The sequence below is a fragment of the Papio anubis genome, chromosome 14 (assembly GCF_008728515.1).
Source record: "Papio anubis isolate 15944 chromosome 14, Panubis1.0, whole genome shotgun sequence".
NCBI classification, from domain to species: Eukaryota; Metazoa; Chordata; class Mammalia; order Primates; family Cercopithecidae; genus Papio; species Papio anubis.
The window spans coordinates 29,068,323-29,088,179 of NC_044989.1; the positions used below are offsets into that span (position 1 = coordinate 29,068,323).

The following is a 19,857-nucleotide window of genomic DNA, read 5'->3' on the forward strand; positions in this document are numbered from 1 at the left end:
TGACTTATGTTATTTTTCATGTCTTGTATCATTGTTTTAGTGTCTGTTAGCTCATTTTAAAAAATAACAGAAGGTTGGATTCTGACTCATCCAATAAGCATGTCTTTCTGGCATGATTTTATTTTCTGTAGGTTTGTTATTCTGCCCTCTGTGTCCTGTTTTGTTTTCTTATTTTAATTTTGAATGACATTTGATCTCAATGCTCTTCTGTTATTACGTATTTTTATGTGAGATTAGTTTTCCTGAATTTTTAGGGTTCAGAAGCTTTTTTATTTCACAGAACTCCTTCTACTCCTTTTTTTAAATACGGTGTTCAAAAATATGACAGTTTGGCCAGGTGTGGTGGCTCATGCCTATAATCCCAGCACTTTGGGAGGCTGAGGCAGGTGAATCACCTGAGGTCAGGAGTTCGAGACCAGACCGGCCAACATGGTACAACTGTTTCTACTAAAAATACAAAAATTAGCTGGGTGTGGTGTGGGTGCCTGTAATCCCAGCTACTCAGGAGGCTGAGGCAGGTGAATCACCTGAATCCAGGAGGCTGAGACTGCAGCGAGCTCAGATCATGCCACTGCACTCCAGCTTGGGTGACAGAGGGAGACTCTGCCTCAAAAAAAAAAAAAAAAAAAAAAAAAAAAAAAGAGGCAGTTTGCTTTCTAAGGTTTCTGTTTCTTTCCTTTACTTTTATCTGGACATTCTCTTATTTATTTATTCTCTATTATCCCTTTCCTACTCAATACTGATTTTACCCCCAGAACTTTCTTCTCTAAGTGGGCCCTTTCCTGGAATGAGGTTTGCTGGCCAGGCTGCTCCAGCCCCTTCAGATCCGACTGTGGTACTCACGGTCGCCTGCACTGGGCAAAGCTGCTCCCACTTTCAGAGGCTGCTCTCAGACTGGCTTTCTGTAATTTCTAGCAACTATCTCTTGGTTATTTAGGGGTTCTCCTGTTCTCAGGCCTGTTTCTTTCCTGTCTTATATCTCGTACAGATGCGGATACCACGCAGGTCTTTTGGTTGTTGGAGCTTTGACCTATCTCACTTGCATTTTGAAGTTTTAGGGGAATGCCTTATCTTCACATTTTACTGTCAATGTTGTTCATGGGTTTTCAGTTTTGATATATGGTTGTTCTGTGTTTACCTAGGGATTTGGAAAGATTAAAAAAAACTATGCTGTTACCACCATCACTGCCCTCTTCCCCGAATCCTGGAAGCATTTTTTAAATGTAGAAATCATTTGAGCTCATTTGCTATGGTGAGCCCCTGTATGCCGTCTATCTGTCAGAGCCCTCACCTGCGTTTCTATTCCTGGACTGCAGGCTTGTTTTCCGGATTTCACCTCAGGGACACCTCCAGTGACCATGGTCTCGAACCTGCCATTACATTATGCTCTGCCTATTTTCAATACAGTCCACTAAGTATAATTTAACCTTTTCTTGATAGTGCTACCCAGACTTAATGAGTTGTTTAGGGCTATTTGACTCATCACTAAATGGCCTCAGGCATAAATATTTTATAGTGACTCTCTGTCTCTCCTGGCAGGTGTCTCTCCACTGCAGCGTGTCCACCCATGTTTAATTTTATTTTACCTCCAAGCTCAGGTGAGGGCATGAGAGTCGCCCTATCCCTCTTCATGTATCAGGCTAAGGGGCAGTTAACTACAGAAAACCTTTATGTCACAGTTTTGGGACATATTTATATTTTGGCATTTATATTTGGTGGATGGTGGAAGGTACTGGAAGTCTAACTTCAGATAAAAGGAGGTTATCAGATGAGTAGATTGCAAAAATTTTCTCCCATTCTGTAGGTTGCCTGTTCACTCTGATGGTAGTTTCTTTTGCTGTGCAGAAGCTCTTTAGTTTAATTAGATCCCATTTGTCAATTTTAGCTTTTGCTGCCGTTGCTTTTGGTGTTTTAGACATGAAGTCTTTGCCCATGCCTATGTCCTGAATGGTTCTACCTAGGTTTTCCTCTAGGATTTTTATGGTATTAGGTCTAACATTTAAGTCTCTAATCCATCTTGAATTAATTTTCGTATAAGGAGTAAGGAAAGGATCCAGTTTCAGCTTTCTACTTATGGCTAGCCAATTTTCCCAGCACCATTTATTAAATAGGGAATCCTTTCCCCATTTCTTGTTTTTCTCAGGTTTGTCAAAGATCAGATGTCTGTAGATGTGTGGTATTATTTCTGAGGACTCTGTTCTGTTCCATTGGTCTATATCTCTGTTTTGGTACCAGTACCATGCTGTTTTGGTTACTGTAGCCTTGTAGTATAGTTTGAAGTCAGGTAGCGTGATGCCTCCAGCTTTGTTCTTTTGACTTAGGATTGTCTTGGAGATGCGGGCTCTTTTTTGGTTCCATATGAACTTTAAAGCAGTTTTTTCCAATTCTGTGAAGAAACTCATTGGTAGCTTGATGGGGATGGCATTGAATCTATAAATTACCTTGGGCAGTATGGCCATTTTCACGATATTGATTCTTCCTATCCATGAGCATGGTATGTTCTTCCATTTGTTTGTGTCCTCTTTTATTTCACTGAGCAGTGGTTTGTAGTTCTCCTTGAAGAGGTCCTTTACATCCCTTGTAAGTTGGATTCCTAGGTATTTGATTCTCTTTGAAGCAATTGTGAATGGAAGTTCATTCATGATTTGGCTCTGTGTTTGTCTGTTATTGGTGTATAAGAATGCTTGTGATTTTTGCACATTAATTTTGTATCCTGAGACTTTGCTGAAGTTGCTTATCAGCTTAAGGAGATTTTGGGCTGAGACAATGGGGTTTTCTAAATATACAATCATGTCATCTGCAAACAGGGACAATTTGACTTCTTCTTTTCCTAACTGAATACCCCTGATTTCTTTCTCTTGCCTAATTGCCCTAGCCAGAACTTCCAACACTATGTTGAATAGGAGTGGTGAGGGCTAATATCCAGAACCTACAAAGAACTCCAACAAATTTACAAGAAAAAAACAAACAACCCCATCAAAAAGTGGGCAAAGGATATGAACAGACATTTCTCAAAAGAGGACATTCATACAGCCAACAGACATATGAAAAAATGCTCATCATCACTGGCCATCAGAGAAATGCAAATCAAAACCACAATGAGATACCATCTCACACCAGTTAGAATGGCGATCATTAAAAAGTCAGGAAACAACAGGTGCTGGAGAGGATGTGGAGAAATAGGAACACTTTTACACTGTTGGTGGGATTGTAAACTAGTTCAACCATTATGGAAAACAGTATGGCGATTCCTCAAGGATCTAGAACTAGATGTACCATATGACCCAGCCATCCCATTACTGGGGATATACCCAAAGGATTATAAATTATGCTGCTATAAAGACACATGCACACGTATGTTTATTGCAGCACTATTCACAATAGCAAAGACTTGGAATCAACCCAAATGTCCATCAGTGACAGATTGGATTAAGAAAATGTGGCACATATACACCATGGAATACTATGCAGCCATAAAAAAGGATGAGTTTGCGTCCTTTGTAGGGACATGGATGCAGCTGGAAACCATCATTCTTAGCAAACTATCACAAGAACAGAAAACCAAACACCGCATGTTCTCACTCATAGGTGGGAACTGAACAACGAGATCACTTGGACTCAGGAAGGGGAACATCACACACCGGGGCCTATCATGGGGAGGGGGGAGGGGGGAGGGATTGCATTGGGAGTTATACCTGATGTAAATGACGAGTTGATGGGTGCAGCAGACTAACATGGCACAAGTATACATATGTAACAAACCTGCATGTTATGCACATGTACCCTACAACTTAAAGTATAATAATAATAAATAAATTAAAAAAAAAAAAAAAAAAAAAAGAAGGGTAAGGATACAAACAAACCCTCTCACACATTATTAAGATGGCTATACATCAGTCTGAGTCTTGGTCTGAATACTGATTTTAAACCTGAGAGAATTATTTTTGAGGGGGCTATGTACTCGTATACAAATATTTCCATTAATCGCTAACATTTGGGTAGCGACTGGACTCTCAATTTGTTACATATCAGACTGGCAATAACTATTAGCTTAAAAAAAGCAGGCACAAGTTTTCTAAATTCTCAAATAAAAATTCCTCAGTTTTAGAAATGTTTAGGTGTTCAAGTTCGATCATGTTAAATCGTAATAAATTATGATTTATTTAAAAAAAAAAAAAAAAAAAAAGGAGGTTATCATGATTCTGAATGAACAGGGTTGAGAATGTTGAGGCTTTCAATTTCAATGGACAATTTATGGTACATTTCTGTAGTATCTCTGTCCTCCAGTAAGTCTAGCTCCTTACAACCACGATAGGTCACTAGACAGGGAAGAAAGAAACACTGACTTTTGTCTCATACGTCATGCAATCATATAGAAAAGTTAAGCAATTGGCCAGTGATTGCAAAGCAAACCTGGGGCTAAGGAAGGAGGGGCACGTCACCTTTTCTCTTTCTACAACACAAACTGTTTCAGTTGATGAATTTTCCATGCTGTTCTTCCAGCTTGTTTCTCAGAGTGAATTTATTTGCGTGCATGTGCATGTACCTGTGCACACACATGTGTGCTTGTACACATACTTACACATATGCTTGCGTGTGTACCTGTGAGCACCTGCCCATGTGTGCCTGTGTACACGCACCCACCCTGTTCATTCAGGCAAAGCATTCTCTCTGGTTCTTTTTGGATGATGAGAAGTTAGGGGTGGTGACAATAACAATGATCACAGCAGCCCTGTCTTTTACTAGATATGCTCACACACATGATCTCAGTTTTACTTTTATATTGTTGTTTCCTTTGCTCCAGACACAGTTCCTCTAGACAGGCGGACTGCCCGATAATGCTGAAGTATCCCATGGAACAAAGACCAGAGGCCCATCTCCCTCCCTACTGGAAGGCAGACATCCCTTCTTGGAGAGGGACTTCCAAGTGAGCTTACCCCCATCAACAGGGCAGCAAGCTGGGGCTGTCTAGATAAAAGCTGCTTTCAGGGCTGAATTACCCTAAACAGCTCTGACACCCAGCGATCTGCAGGAGATTTTAATGGCTCCTGTGATGGCTGATGTATTGTGTTCTCAGCCACCCCCTGCTCCCCAAGGGAAAGTCAGGAACACAAGGGAGAAGAGAAAGGTCATGGGAAAAACACTATCCTGAAAGCAGGGCTGTAAAAATTAAGTTAAGGGAGGCCTCAGGGCTAATTTGGTTATTTCTAACTTGGCTTCAGGCCAGAGTCGGGCCAATAAAGTGTCTGATATCGAGCTGGGTGCTGTGGACTCACCCATCTGCAGGTTACGCATAATGGATTTGGTTTTGAGGCTTAAGTGGGAAGTGGTTGGTGGTTTAAATACCAGCTCTGCCACACTGAAGCCCAAAGGGTCACGGACTTCTGCCTTGTCCATTCTTGTCTGCAGATGGGAGAGATTTAATCTAGTGCATCACCATAGGGGTTACATGATTAGGACTCATGGCCTTCTGTTGTAAGGTTCACTGGCACCTAAAAGAGAGGCAAACGTGTGGGAAGCCTCAGCCCCTCACTCCCTTATTCTAAGTCATTCCTGCTCATTGTTTGGTTCTAACTCATGATGACTGAAATCTCTACAAGGCCCTTGGGAAATACCTCTGAAGATGAGCAGACAGAGGAGAAGGCAGCCCAACTGGCTAGGGGATTTGGAGCTAGAAAGATGTCCCGACTTCCAGGTCTAGGTCCCAGATCCTCTAAAATGAATTGGAGGACTGAGACACACATGAGAAGATATGATATCTAAATTTTAAGGGTAGAAAAGAAAGCAGTGGGGAAGCATTAGGACCAAATACTAGACCAAGGAGAGAAGGCAAAGTGTGTAAGACGAGAAGACTAGAAAAAAGAAGGGAAAAGATGCTTCCCTCCTATTTTTGTCTGTAATGCAGTCATGGTGGCTGGAGATGTGGCAGCCACTTTGCAACCATGAGGCAACAAGCATGAGGAAAATGCCAAGAGGCTCTCAGAGATGTGAGTCTTGACATTATTGGGCTCTGGATAATGACAATAGTCACTTCTAGGGCCACTGAATTAACATCAGCAGTCACCTATGAAATAATTTTGGTTGTAGGACTGGAGTAGTCCTTGGACTCCCAGCCATTGGCTGGATCTTCAACCCCAATGAAGCCTCCCAGAATCAAGATCTCCCAGCTACTTGCAATGAAACAACACTGACAAGAGAATCCTTCTGCTGTCTCTCAAACAGCAATGCCAGCTTGGATTGGGACCAACTTGCCCATGCTTCTCAGACACTGCACGTGGCCTTCTACCTGACATCTTTGGTGAAGAGCCAGGCACCCACGTCACTCCCCCGGCCTAGTCTGCTCAGCCAAGGCATGCTCCCCTACTCCACCCTCAACCCACCCTCTGCTGTGTCTCAGTGCACTTCACCGTTAAGGCCTTCAGAGCTTTGGGTGTTGCAGGGATATTGTGGAAGGCCTTAAAGATTTCCCCAGGTCACACCAGCCTAGAGTAAGAAGTAGGATCTTAATATTAGTAGCCAGTAGCATATTCCTGATTCTGCTCCCACGTCCTTGAAGGAACCTGAAGTTTTTTCCCTCGATACTTCATTGTTAGGGCTCGCATTCACACACGTGTGCTCAGCCACCATCACCCCTGCCCTCTTGACCTGCTTTATTATTTTCACAGCACATCCCTCTGAAATGATGCCATCTGTACACTAGATTGCTCTCTGCATTAGCATGTATACTCTATAAAGAGTAGGCCTTGTCTGTTTTGTTCACTGCTTTGTGTCCAGGGCCTAAAACAGTGCTAGTCACAGAAAGGGTGGTTAATAAATTTTTGTTAAATGAAAAACAAAACCAAAGCAAAATGAAATAGAAAGAAGAGAGTAGCCCAAACGTCATCTCCAAACCCACCTGAGTGGTCAGAAGGAGGTGATCATGCATGCATGGGGTATAGTGAGTGGGTGGTGAGACACTTTTGATCCTTTGAGGCTCCTGTTCTAGCATTAGAATGCTTAAGATGGACGAACCAGAGTGTTTTTGTTAGTGTAAGTGGATGTTTGCTGAAAGGCCTTTTGTTTTGTCTCTTACCCATGATTGGAAAGTGTTGGGATTCTGAGGAGCTGGCACACACTCTCACATACTCTGTTGAACACACACAAGCACACACACCAGCCCACACTAACACATGCATGCACACACATATCCAAAATGCAAGGTGCTTTGGTTTTTTTGTTTGCTTGTTTTTGTTTTTTCAGACAGAGTCTTACCCTGTCACCCAGGCTGGAGTACAGTAGTGGTATCTTAGCTCACTGCAACCTCTGCTTCCTGGGTTCAAGTGATTCTCATGCCTCAGCCTCTCAAATAGCTGAGATTACAGGCACATGCCACCACACCGGCTAATTTTTTGTATTTTCTGTAGAGACAGGATTTTGCCATGTTGGCCAGGCTGGTCTTGAACTCCTGACCTCAAATGATCTGCCCACCTTGGCTTCCCAAAGTGCTGGGATTACAGGCATGAGCCACTGCACCTGGCTGAGCCCTGTGTTTTTAAGAAAACACGTGAGTCCTACTCCTTAGCAGCGTGGACACTCCCCCAATCCCATATCTGATGAAACAGATTGGCTGATAGACTGAATGGTCTAGTTAGTAGGATCACAATCATAAAGTCAGTTGAGCGGAAGGAAATTGTCCTCTTTCCAGGAAATGATTTTGAGGCCAAGGGAGTTTTTCCGATTCTCTGTTAGGTTGCTGGACAACCCTACACTAAGCCTTATTTTCTTACTTTTTAACATTTTTCCTGGAATATGATCATTATTAGATCTGCCAATCACTTACTAAAAAGTAATAAAAATTACATGACTACAAGTTGCTCTTATCTTATGATGAAGACACTGTCAATATTCACCATAAAAACAAATCAGGGCTGGGCACGGTGGCTCATGCCTGTAATCTCAGCACTTTGGGAGGCCTAGGCGAGTGGATCACCTGAGGTCAGAAGTTCGAGACCAGCCTGGCCAACATGGTGAAACCCCGTCTCTACTAAAAATGCAAAAATTAGCTGGATGTGGTGGCAGGCACCTGTAATCCCAGCTACTCGGGAGGCTGTGGCAGGAGAATCGCTTGAACCCAGGAGGCGGAGGTTGCAGTGAGCCAAGATTGCACCATTGCACTCCAGCCTGGGTGACAAGAGTAAAACTCCATCTCAAAAAAAAAAACAAAACAAAACATCTACACCCCTAAAACAAACAAACAAAAAACCAAGCCTCTCCAATTCAATCACTTCAAATTTGTTTGAAAGAATTTTCGTGAACAAGGTTTTGATGCATCTATTATTTTTAAGATCTTGATAAGTTTTAGAAGACTAAAGATCTTCTTTTAAATTATACTGATGACAGGATTTTGGGTGCAATCCTGTATACCCCACACAAATCATTTTTTTCCCCCAAGGGGAGTTTGAGGGCTTTACCTGAAAACTGATGATCAATTGGGTTGGGGGAATTGACTGAATGAGAGGACACAAAATTCAAAATATTAACCTCCCCTCAGATACATACTTATGTGTATACATAAGAGTGTGCAGCTCATAGATTTCATGTATACACAAAAGTGTGCACAACTCATGGAAGGAGGTGGATTGTAAATGCACTGAATATTTATAGAAGGCAACACACGAGGGGTGAGTTGGTCCAATCTTTTTGCTTACATATATATTTAATAATAATGTTAATTACAATGTCACAACAGCATTTTATATTAGCATATTGTTTTGTACCTTTCAAAGCCTGATAGAAATGATCTCATTTGCTCAGTACAATAGCCAGCTCTGAGAAAGAACTGTGGCAGGTAATTAATATCCCTACTTTATGGATGAGGAAACAGGGCCCAGAATCTTTGACTTTCCTGAAGTTGCATGGCCAGAACCTTGGTCTCTGGGATTCTTTGCCAATTCGCTTACTGTCTTGCTATTGCCTGACACTCAGTAGGTGCTTCATGACTATTTAAGCATCTGTAGAATATTGAATACATAGTCTTGAGACTGATCCTAGGAATTCTGCCCATCAGAATCCCCACTGGGCTCCCAGAGCTTCCTGGTGAATGTTGGTCTCCAGCATAGAGAAGCCACTACAGGCAGGCTCTAAGATGGCCTCAGTGGTCTCCAACTCCTGATAATCACACCTCTGTGTAACCCCCTCCCTTTGAGTATAGGTGAGATCTGTGAATTGCTTCTAACCAATAGAATATGGCACAGATGATGAGATGTCGTTTTCTTGCTTATGTTATAAAATTGTAATTTCTGTATTACCAGAAGACTCTCCTTCTCTCTCTCTCTCTCCCCACCCCACCCTCTCACCCCCACACTAGCTTTGAAAAAGTAAGCCACCATACTGGGGAGAAACTGAGGGTGGCCTCCAGCCAGTTAGGAACTGAGGCCCTCAGTCCAGTAGCCCTCCAAGAACTGCCAACCACCATGTGAGCTTGGCAGTAAACCCTTCCCCAACAGAGCTTTCAGATGAGACTGACACCCTAACTGCAACCTTACGAGAGACTGTGAAATGGAGGACCCAGTTGAGCTGTGTCTGATTTCCTGACCTGCAGAAACTGGTATAATAAATGTGTGTTGTTATAGCCACTGTGTTTATGGCTATTTGTTACAATGCAATGGATAACTATCCAGGCACCCCAAAGCCCCTGCTGCACAGCTGGTACATTCTTTGGCCTCCTCATCTTTTGTGTAAGCACCCAGCAGGGAGGGCACTCGCTGGGCCGAGTTCTGCCCTGTGCCCTCTCCCTCCTCCCTGACTCCATGATAGCTAAGGCAATTCCACCTCTTGTTTCTTTTCCTCTCAATAGGGGAGGGGCAAGCTGGGAAGACCACCTTTTGTGATCAAGAGTTAGCATTTTAACCTTTTTACTCCTAGATTCACTGTCCACCTCCAGGCCCGGATGAATTAAAAAAATTTTTTTCTTTGTCCAAAACCACTGAAGCTTTGCTGCAACAAGCAGAGAGCTGAATAGGCTCTGAGAAGATACAGAGTTGTTTTACAGGCAGAAGCAGCAAGCCCAAGAGAAGAATGATAAAAAAGTGGTCTTCCCAAACAACAAGTACTTAATGCACTTGCCCTGATGGAGGGGCCTTTGTGTTCTGCTAGTCTTCAAGCTAAATGATCTTAAGGCATACTGAGCCCAGAGTTCCTGGATCATTTATTGTCTCCCACTTATGTAACCTTTCACTGAAACAAATGAGAAAAAACAGCATGTTTTCTCAGGCCAGCCAGGAGAGGGAAAGGCAATGGTTCCTGTCTGCTGCTTAGAAGGCCAACAGTATCGACTTTATGTTGAAGCATTTTGTCAGCAACCTTGCCATAATTCCAACCCCCACCTAGCCTTAGATTGGAGGTTCATGAGGCATCTTTGAGTCTGTCAGAGCTGGGTGGGTCTGTGCTATTTCTTAAGGGGGTCTGTGGTTTGGGAAGTTGTGAAGTAATAGTGTTGATGCCTTTCCATCTCACAGGACATATTGTGAAAATGATGATTGGTTCAGAATAATTTGCAATGCACCATCTAGGGCAGAGTCAAGTGAGGGCACCTGTCCTGGTTCTAGATGTGATCAGAATCAGAAGTCTCTCCTGTGGTGGGATAATAGTGGCTTCAAATTGGGCTTAGGCAGATGAAGCTTTGGGTGATCATTTTTCTTTTCTTTTCTTTTTTTTTTTTTTTGGAAACGGAGTCTTGCTCTGTCATCCAGGCTGGAGTGCAGTGGTGCGATCTCGGCTCACTGCAAGCTCCACCTCCCAGGTTCACGCCATTCTCCTGCGCCTCCCGAGTAGCTGGGACTACAGGCACCTGCCACCACGCCTGGCTAATTTTTTTGTATTTGTAGTACAGACGGGGTTTCACCGTGTTAGCCAGGATGGTCTCGATCTCCTGACCTGGTGATCCGCCCGCCTCGGTCTCCCAGTGGATGATCATTTTTCAAGAGAACACTTTGGCTTGTTCACAGGCTCAGAGCCCCAGGCCCCTGCATAGGGTTTGACACAGAGTAGGCACCCAGTACATGCTTGTTAAATTGAACTATATGAGTTGTGATTCCCTAGGCTTGGGATTCAGGGAAAGCAACGATGTTGTCTGCATTGGGCGCTGAGTTGAATCTCCCGAGTGCAAAGAAAACAGTGATTTGGATGCAGCAAGAGCTTCTCCCTTATGCTGGTCAGCAGTTGGGCAGTATTTAGTATTGTTCCTAATAGGCATGGGCTTAGAGTGGGAAAGACTTTGGAGTGAGCCGGCTTGACTTTGAACCCTGACTCTGCATTTGATTAGAAGGTCAAGTCACATAATCTTTCTGATCCTCTGTTTCCTCAATTCTAAAATGGGAAGAAAATGATGGCTCAGGTAGCTCCTTATGTGTGAGGCACCTCTATAAGCCCTGGATACATATTAACGTATGTGATCCTTGCATCAAACCTAAGCGATGTAAGCATTGATAATCTAAGCACCATTTTTTTGATGCAAGGAAACAAAGGCACAGACAGCAGAAGGGAGGTGCTCAGAGTGAGTAGCATAGCTGGGATTTGGACACAGGTAGTCTGTGCTCTTAAAAAAGATGCTATATTGCTTCCTCATGGTGACATCTCCCTCAGGAAGTCTGTGAGAATCAAATGAAAGAGACACTGAATGAGCTTAGTGACTGTCACTCCATGGACAGATGGAAGGAGGTGGCTGACAAATGGCAGAACACACGCTGGGAAACTCTGTTGCTGATGGGTGCTCGGCCTTCAGCCCAGCCTCCGGTTCCACCCTGTCACTGTCACCAGGTCCCTGGGGAAGTGCTTTCTCACCATCAAGCTAACCCCAGTGTTCACTGATGTCCACTTCTTGGGGATGCTGACTGGCTCTCCAGCGTGCAAAGCCTCTTCCACTGGAAGAGACTCGTTAGCATTGGTAATGGAATCATGAATCATAAATTAGTTCTTTGCCACCTCTCTTCCTGGAGCACAGCCGTGCTTGCTCCGGGGAAGGAAGACACACCCAAATGAATAGTGACATTCTAATTGGGAGGGCACCGAATGTGCTCCAATGACTGGGGTCCCAAGAGCCTTGTTAAGGCTGGTGCTTCCTGCGTCATCACTAGTGTGCTTGCTATAAAATAGGTGATAATCTAATATTAGTAACATAAGCGAGAACACAGAGGTGACCAGTGTCTGAAGGGGCTCCAAGGGTTCTAACTACGGTCCCATGCCTGCCACCCCTTAATGAACAGTCCCCCCCTAGTCGAATGGGTGCTAACAGAAGTGCCTTCCAAGTGCACCATTGAAGGCTGGGGTACACGGAGGAATGCCAATTAGCTGCAATTATCAGCTTTCTTACATGTGTGTGGGAACACTGCCTGCCTGGGGCGCCGTCTTGAATGTTAGTGAAGATGCAGATGTGCTCTGTTTAAACAAAAACTAACATAAGAAGCCAGATCCCTCTGGAAGACCTATTCAATAATGAAAGAGAGATCCCTCTGGAAGACCTATTCAATAATGGGATTCCTGAAAGATTTCTCTATCACAACTTTGACCTTCTAAATGTTATCTGGCCTAGAACATTTCACTTTCTGCGTGATTTTTAAGAAACACGATCGTTTGCCTTTTACACAAGTTGTCTAACTTAGGGCAAGTTAGTTCACCCCTCCAGACCTCATTTGTTAAAGGGGGATACTATGATAGCACCAAGAGCTCAGCACAGTCGTGGCACACAGCAGTGCTTGGTGAATCACAATTATGATTGCTGTGTGACGAGGGAACGTGACACAAGGCCTTTGCTTTGGACCAGGCTCCTCGTCTGTAGGTCAGGATGCACACCCGGGTTCCTAAACTTTTTTGCTAATCAAACTTTCCTTGAGGGATGGTTAAAAATGGGAATTTTGACATCCTGCTCCCAGACATTCAGATTCTGCAGGTTGATGGGGGCCCAAGAATCTGCATTTTTAACAAGCAGCACTTGCAGACACCAGGGGACCCAGATGCTGATGGTTTGAGAACACACCTGGAGAAACCGGGGGCTGAATCTAGTTCCCTGGCTGGCCAGCTCACTGCTGCACCTGTGAGTCCTAGATTGTGTCCGTAACTGGGGATTTCTGGGGAAAGCTGTTAATGATGCCATTAACGCGAGTTTCTTCCAACGGGAGGGGGCTCCCCAGCTTCCTGCTCTGACTTGTCTCTGGACTTCTCACATCTTGGACCTCCCACCTTCAAGGTTGGGATGCAATGATGAGCTGTGGCTAAAGAGAGGGACTTGGCTTCCTCCTGGTCCCCAGAATGGGATTATCTGCAAGGCCAGCAAGGAAGAGGCCAGGATTTTTCAGAACTGGATTAGAATACATTATTGATTCAGGAACGGAGTGACTCTGAAGAGAAGAGGCCTCCCCTCTTGGGGTGTGCCACTAAAGTAGGCTTGGCCAGACCTGCAGGGCCTGAGCGCAGCAGGCTCTGAGGGGAACAAAGACCCCCATCGAGTGGAAAGACAGGGTCTGTGGGAGGATGCTGGGCCTGCGGAGCCTGCCTTCCAACAATGCCGTCATCCCCAGAAGGGCGTACTTGGAACATAATGGCTCTAGCTACAAATTCTATTAACTCTAATAGTTGTTCTGTGGTGAATGGATAATGCATTTAGCAGAAATAGACCCAATCAATTTATATGAAACACATAAAACTTTCTCATTGGAATTGGCATCTGTTCTTGAATCAGGAGCGTGTGTGGAAATGGACAGCCTGTCACCCTCACTTCTGGGCACATTAGTGGTGCCACGGGTTAATTGGAGATATGGGCCAAATAAAGCCATGGCTCCCTGATGGTATCACCCTTCAACCCTTGGAATCTTGGAGCTGGGAACGGGAAGGGACTTGGACACTGTCTACTTCTAACCTTGACTTTTAAAAAAATTGCAGTCTCTCTGCCCTTGTCTGTGTTCACATTAACCCCCCTCATCTGCTGACTTGCCCTGATGGGAGGCCCTGCAGAGGCAGAATGGCCCCAGGGCCACAGCTTGCCAGTGCAACCAGCCAGGGCCCAGCGGGGTGTTCTCTCTTTTAGTCCAGTGCTCTTCCCATGACTCTATATAGTTTTAATTGCTTTTATCTCCGCTTTGATGAGGGATGTGTACTCAGAAAATGGCAGACCAACCTGTCACCAAATAGCTAGAGGCAAGGCTGTGGTTTTGATGCCAAGGCTCCACAGTTAGGGTTGTGGAGTTGGGCCTAAAGTTTGGGCAGGTTCTCCCGTCAGCTGAGCTGATTCCATTGGACTTGCCCTACATAGCATCTGAGCTCCAAGGAGAAGGATAGAGGGGTAGGGAGGTTGAGGAAGGGTCCTTGGGCCTTGGGGGCCTGCTTGTCCTCATCTGGGCTTTTTAGGGAAAGGGTGTGGTAGAACCTGCCCGTTCCTCCTCACTGCTAACATTCATTACTGCCAGAGAGAGACGGTCATGGGGAGGGGAAAGAGAGAGAGACAGACAGAGAGAGAAAGAGAGAGAGAAGGAGGGAGCAGGGTGGGCGGGGGGAGAGAGAGAGGGAGAGAGAGAGAGAGAGAAGGAGGGAGCAGGGTGAGGGGGAGAGGGAGAGAGAGAGAGAGAAGGAGGGAGTGGGGTGAGGGAGAGAGAGAAAGATAGAAAGAGAGAGAGAAGAACCTGGTTCTGCAGCCCCGTGATGAGATTACCCCAGTCATTTGGTTAGTGTAATTGTATGTGCAAAGCTGACAAATGTAATTTCCCTGGACTTAATACTTGCCCCATTTTCTCTTTCAGCATCTTCATCTGATTAGCTAAAGTGACTCAGAGTCTTCCGAGAATGCCACATGAAGCACCTGGACAGGATTTTCCTGGCCTGGAAACTTGAGCGGCTCAGCTCTGCTCCATGGGCCCGGAGGTGAAGAACCTCCCAGATCCAGGGAGTCAGGCCGAGTCCCTCATCAGAGGGGAGGGCTGCTGTGGAGAGTGAGGAATGTTTAGGGAAGCTTAGAAGTGTTGCCAGTAACTGTTTCCAAAAGACCCCAAAGGGCCTTTGCGTTTCTAGTTCTCTAACACCTGCCTGGAGGAGAGTTGAAATGCCACCAGCCACCTTGTTCCAGCCCAGCAGAACCTGACAGCTTTGAACTTTGGAAAGAAAAATCTTATTATCTTGTCTCCTCGATTGTTTGTCAGAAGGTTGGGAGCTGATTTGTTTACTGTTCGTGCAGGGCCTCTTGGCTGGAACTCTTCCCTGCCCTTTGCCATTTTTAGTGTTTTTCTCCGATTGGAGACTTTGATACCTCGAAGTAGCTTAGTTGGGTGAAAGAATGTGGACTCCAGGTTGACTTCCTGGCCCCACTGCCTTCCAGCCTTGGGGCCCTTAAATTCTTCCATACCATTTTCCTCATCCTTACAGTGGTAAAAACAGCTACTGTCCCTGGGCCCGTGTGAGGACAAGTTGTTGTGTGAAATAACCTAGGCTATGGGACCACACTCAGTGATCTTTCCTTTCCTTTCCTTCCCCTTCCAGCCTATCCCTCTGTCCTTTTTCAGGGGTCCTCCCAGGTGGAAGCTCTGAGCTTGTGCTTTGCAAACATGCCCTGCTGCCTCATAGGCCACTTTTCCCCCATGGCCCAGGAGCTCCAGAACGGCGAGTACTGGCTCAGCCCTGTCCCTGTTGTAACCATGCACTGTGCTGGGCACGTGTCTGCTGGGTACATGTCTGCTGGGTGATTATTACTGAGTGGGTGTGGGAGTGGGTGTGGCCTTGGCCTCTGCCTCCACGAGTCTGCCTGGACCCATAGGCACTACCTCAGTATTGCTCTGAGACTGGGGTTGAGAATGAGGGATCAGGTTTCTCAGTGGGGAGACTTATGTTCCAGCTGCTGTCTCCTCCAGCCTTTAATTGTATTTAGAGGTGGTGGGGGAGCCATCGCCACGTGTGAGCCACTGGTGATTTCATTAGTCTGAGTGGCCATTGGGCAGGCCCTTATCGATTAACCTTTTAGGGACAGTGGGAGTTATGTGGCAATAAACTCATGAATCGAGCAATGTGGCTGGCTGTTTCCTAAATGCTGGCTGCAGGGGCTGGCTGCTGACACCTGAGATCCAAGCTCAGGCATCCAGCCACCCACTGGTCAATAGATGTTTCTGGAGTCTCTGCTCTGTAATCAGTGCTGCTGATTAGGCTGGGCAGGGAGCTGTGGCTATGTTTACTTAGCACACTAAAAGGGCAAGTCTGGCTTCTTCCCTCAATTTATACATTTATACATTTCCTGAATTTATCACAGGGAGGTGGTAGTTGACCAAGACCCAAGGAGTGAGTAGAGGTGAATCATTGGGGCTGGGGGGCAGGGCATTGGATGGAGAAGTTAGAAAGCTGCCTCCATCAGGTGAGACGTTGGCATGAACCGGGAGGGGAGGGGGAAACCAGAGAGAGCTGCAGTTTTGTGGGACAGGCTCCCCTCTGTGTAGGAATATGCAAAGGTCTTTCGTCGTTCTAGTTAAAGGGGAAGGCAGGGATGATGGGAAAAGGAACTAACTCTTTCTCCTGGGTCTGGCAGCTGGATTAGATCAGGCAGGAATCAGGAAGGGGTGACGGTTAGCCCTGGGGCAGCTTTTCATGGGACAGAAAGGAAAGGACTCCTTCAAAGACAAAGCCACGCTAATGTCTAGTTTACTGTTGAGAGCTGATGAATTCAGCAGCAAAAGTATGAACCTCATTTTTTGTACTTTGTACCAGAAAAGGATTTCACATTATAAGTTGAAATTAGAGATTTCTCATTGATCTGTTATTATTTTGATAAAGACTTATCTTTTATAGGAAAAAGAGTGTGGGTAGACTGTGTGTTGTACACTTGTTTTTCCAGGCTATACATAGTAGAAGAAACCTCACAGGCCCAGGCACCAATGCTTGCCTGGGAAAATCCCTTGGCTGACTGGCATGGAGCTGGGGCAGCCTAAATCAGCTTCTGGGGGCTAGGCTCACAGCCTCTGGTCTAATAGAAGAGTGGCCGAGAAGTCACAACTGTGGTTTATAACCAGAGGCTGAAAAGTTCTGCTGAAGTGGAAAAGGGCCATAAGAAGTCTTGGCTTGGGGTATGCTGAATAGAACAGCTTTGGAGGAGATCTGAGCTCTGGGGGAACTGTGTTGAAAGAAAGCTTTGGGGACCTTACCCACGATGGAGTAGCCCACGTTTGTGCAACAGATAACCTTGGCCAGCCCCAGCCCTCTTTATAAGGAGAAGAAATCTGACAGTAAGGTTTGCTTTGTTCAGTAAGGCGGGAGTGAATTCAAAGCAGAGATGGGGAAAAAAAATGCCAGTTTCGTTATCTCCTTTGGGTGGGGCCTAGGTATTCCCTAGGCATAGAGGAAGCTGCTCCTTTGTACAACTTCCAGAGGTTTCCTTTGCTCAGGCAATATGAGAACCAGACAGCTTCTTCTTGGACCCCATAGTCAGAGCGTAGGTGATGCTCCTTCTAAAGATTGACCGTTTCATTCTTTCAGCACAGCTCCCTACCCCAAACACAGCACCAATCTTTCTTCTGCCTTTTGCAACGAGAGGTTACTATGCTCACATTTGTGAGCTGAGCCCTTACCTGTAGGGTCAAAGATGGGCGTCTGTCGTGGTGAATTTTCCCCGGGTTTCAGCTCCTTGTTTGGGTTTCTCTCAAACAGGTTTCTTGATTTGGGTGCTGTATTCTGTAGGATCTTGTCCTCTCCACTAACTGGAATAGAGAAGACCCCATGGGCTGAGTTAGGTGAGGGTCGATTTCAGGGTGAGAGATGATTTCACACTGAGGGAGGTGGGAGAGACAGGCTTAGGCTGAGGAGGGGACAGTGAGGCCATGGGCCATCGGGGTTGGGGGACATAGTGCTGGGGTCAGAGTGAACTCACTGGTGAGGTAGCAGTCCAGGCTGATGGAGATATTGTCAAAAGCCACGATGGCTCTGGATCCTTGTCCCCACCATGCAACCATCTGCAGCCAGAACCTGTACACATCAAGAGGAATGTGTGTGAGGAGCAAACTGGGGGGTCTTGTCTTAGGATTCAGCATCCAGCAGGCAAGTGCTGATTACCTGGCTCAGAATGTGAGTTTGAAAAAGGCTTACCTAATCCCAGAGCAGTGGTGAGAGAAAAGCCATCAATTCCCCCTACTTCTGCAATGCAGAGCACTTCCCCTTCCGAACTATCCCCTTCCGCTTCTGAACCAGCTGACACACTGGTCCTTAAATCCAGCCTGGAGTTTGGGGCCTGGGACCAGGACTCCCTGGTCATCTGAGGAGAAATCTTTTGCTTTCTGGGTGTGTAGGATGCTTGGAAATGGAGAGGAAATCTGACAGTAACTGCTTTGTTCAGTAAATGGGGAGTGATTTCAAGGCACTGAGTTGGGGAAAAAAAATACCAGCTTGGGTCTCCTGTTTGGGTGAACTAAACAGGAAAAATGCGTAGGTCTGACATTCAGCCAGTGGGGCTGAAGTCATTATTAAAATATTAAAATGCTTCTGTACCAGCCAATAAAGAACTGCAGTTTCATGAGTGCCACTTGCTTGTTGCTTCAGGCAACTGTCTCCTTCCCTGGTGCCCCTGCCCCATTTATTTCCTAATTAACCAGCATCTGTAGGGTTTATCCATTGGTTAGCCCAGCAGGGGTCTCAAGCATCCTGGGTCTCATCCAGTGTCACAGGAGGTTGCCTGCCTGGTAGTTAAATGTTGAGCGACTTGACTATTACCCTTGGGAGTATTTGTAACCAATACAGAGGGGTCATAAAAGTGTTAACAATAAACTCATTAAGATATTGTTTCTTCCCCCCGCCCCTTTTCATGTCCTTGGAGGGCCAGGTTCTCAGACTGTGGCCAGGGAAGGCCTTACAGTGACATAAACAGGAAAATACCTTTCGTTTGTTTGTTTCCTGAGAAATCATCGCCTGGAAGCCTAGCAGTCAGCCAGCCCTTTCCTGTTCTAAGTGAAGGTTTCCTGAGAACCTTAAAATCCTTTCCCACCCTCCAGAACGTCAATCCAGAATGACCTGCAGAACAGGGTGCTGGCTCTGGCATAGATATGAAAACACCAAGAGAAGGAAGCCATACCCATCCATTGGTGGCTGGGCAAACTCCATACAGTACAGCCATACCATGGGATGCCGGTCCACAGTCAAGAACGGACCCGGAGACGTGCTATAAAATGGATGGACCTCAAAGACATGATGCTAAGTTAAAGAAGCCAGACAGTAGGTTAAAGACCTCCTATTGAATGATTCTGTTGATAGAAAATGTCTAGAAAGGTAAATCTATGGAGCCAGAAAGCAGGTTAGTGGTTGCCTGGGGCTGGGAGTGGGCACAGGATTGACTGCAGACTAGCATACAGGCTTTTTTGGGGTGATGAAAATGCTCAGAAACGAGATTGTGGTGCTCTCTCCACAGCTGTATAAATCTGTTGGAAGTCATTGACTTGTACACTTAAAGTAGGTGAATTTTATGATATATAAATTACAGTTTGATAAAGCTGTTAGATAAAAAGGAGAGAGAGGAGGAGGGAGGGAACCCAGGCCGCAGGGCATTGGCCACATAGGGTGGCAAGAGCAGAAAACCGAAGCAGGGCGGCACTGGCGACGTGAAGAGAACAGGGCCTGCAGGGTACAAGAAGGACAAGAAATGGGATGTCAACAGTGGGAGGGAAGACGCAGAGGAAAAGATATGGAGAGAAAGGGCGCTTGCTCACATGGATTTGCAGTGAGGCAGCAAAGCTTTAGCCAGTGGGTAAACTACAGCAGGGGTCGGAAGCTCCCGCTCCGCCTGTGTGCAGATGATCTCTGATCAACATGTAGAAGATGCTGGCTTGTTAGATGCTGGCTTGGTTATTCCTGGCCAGAGAACAATTACTG

General features: G+C 45.6%; 1 protein-coding gene across 1 annotated transcript in view; it reads right to left on the minus strand.

Annotated features, from left to right (window-relative positions):
* ALK (ALK receptor tyrosine kinase) overlaps positions 1 to 19,857 on the minus strand; it is a 749,759-nt gene that overhangs the window by 79,132 nt on the left and 650,770 nt on the right. The window contains exons 10-11 of the mRNA XM_017947405.3: positions 17,870 to 17,964; positions 17,571 to 17,699 (exon numbers count right to left, since the gene is read on the minus strand). Of these exons, the coding sequence (XP_017802894.3) occupies positions 17,571 to 17,699; positions 17,870 to 17,964 (224 nt within the window). The remainder of the gene's footprint in view (positions 1 to 17,570; positions 17,700 to 17,869; positions 17,965 to 19,857) is intronic.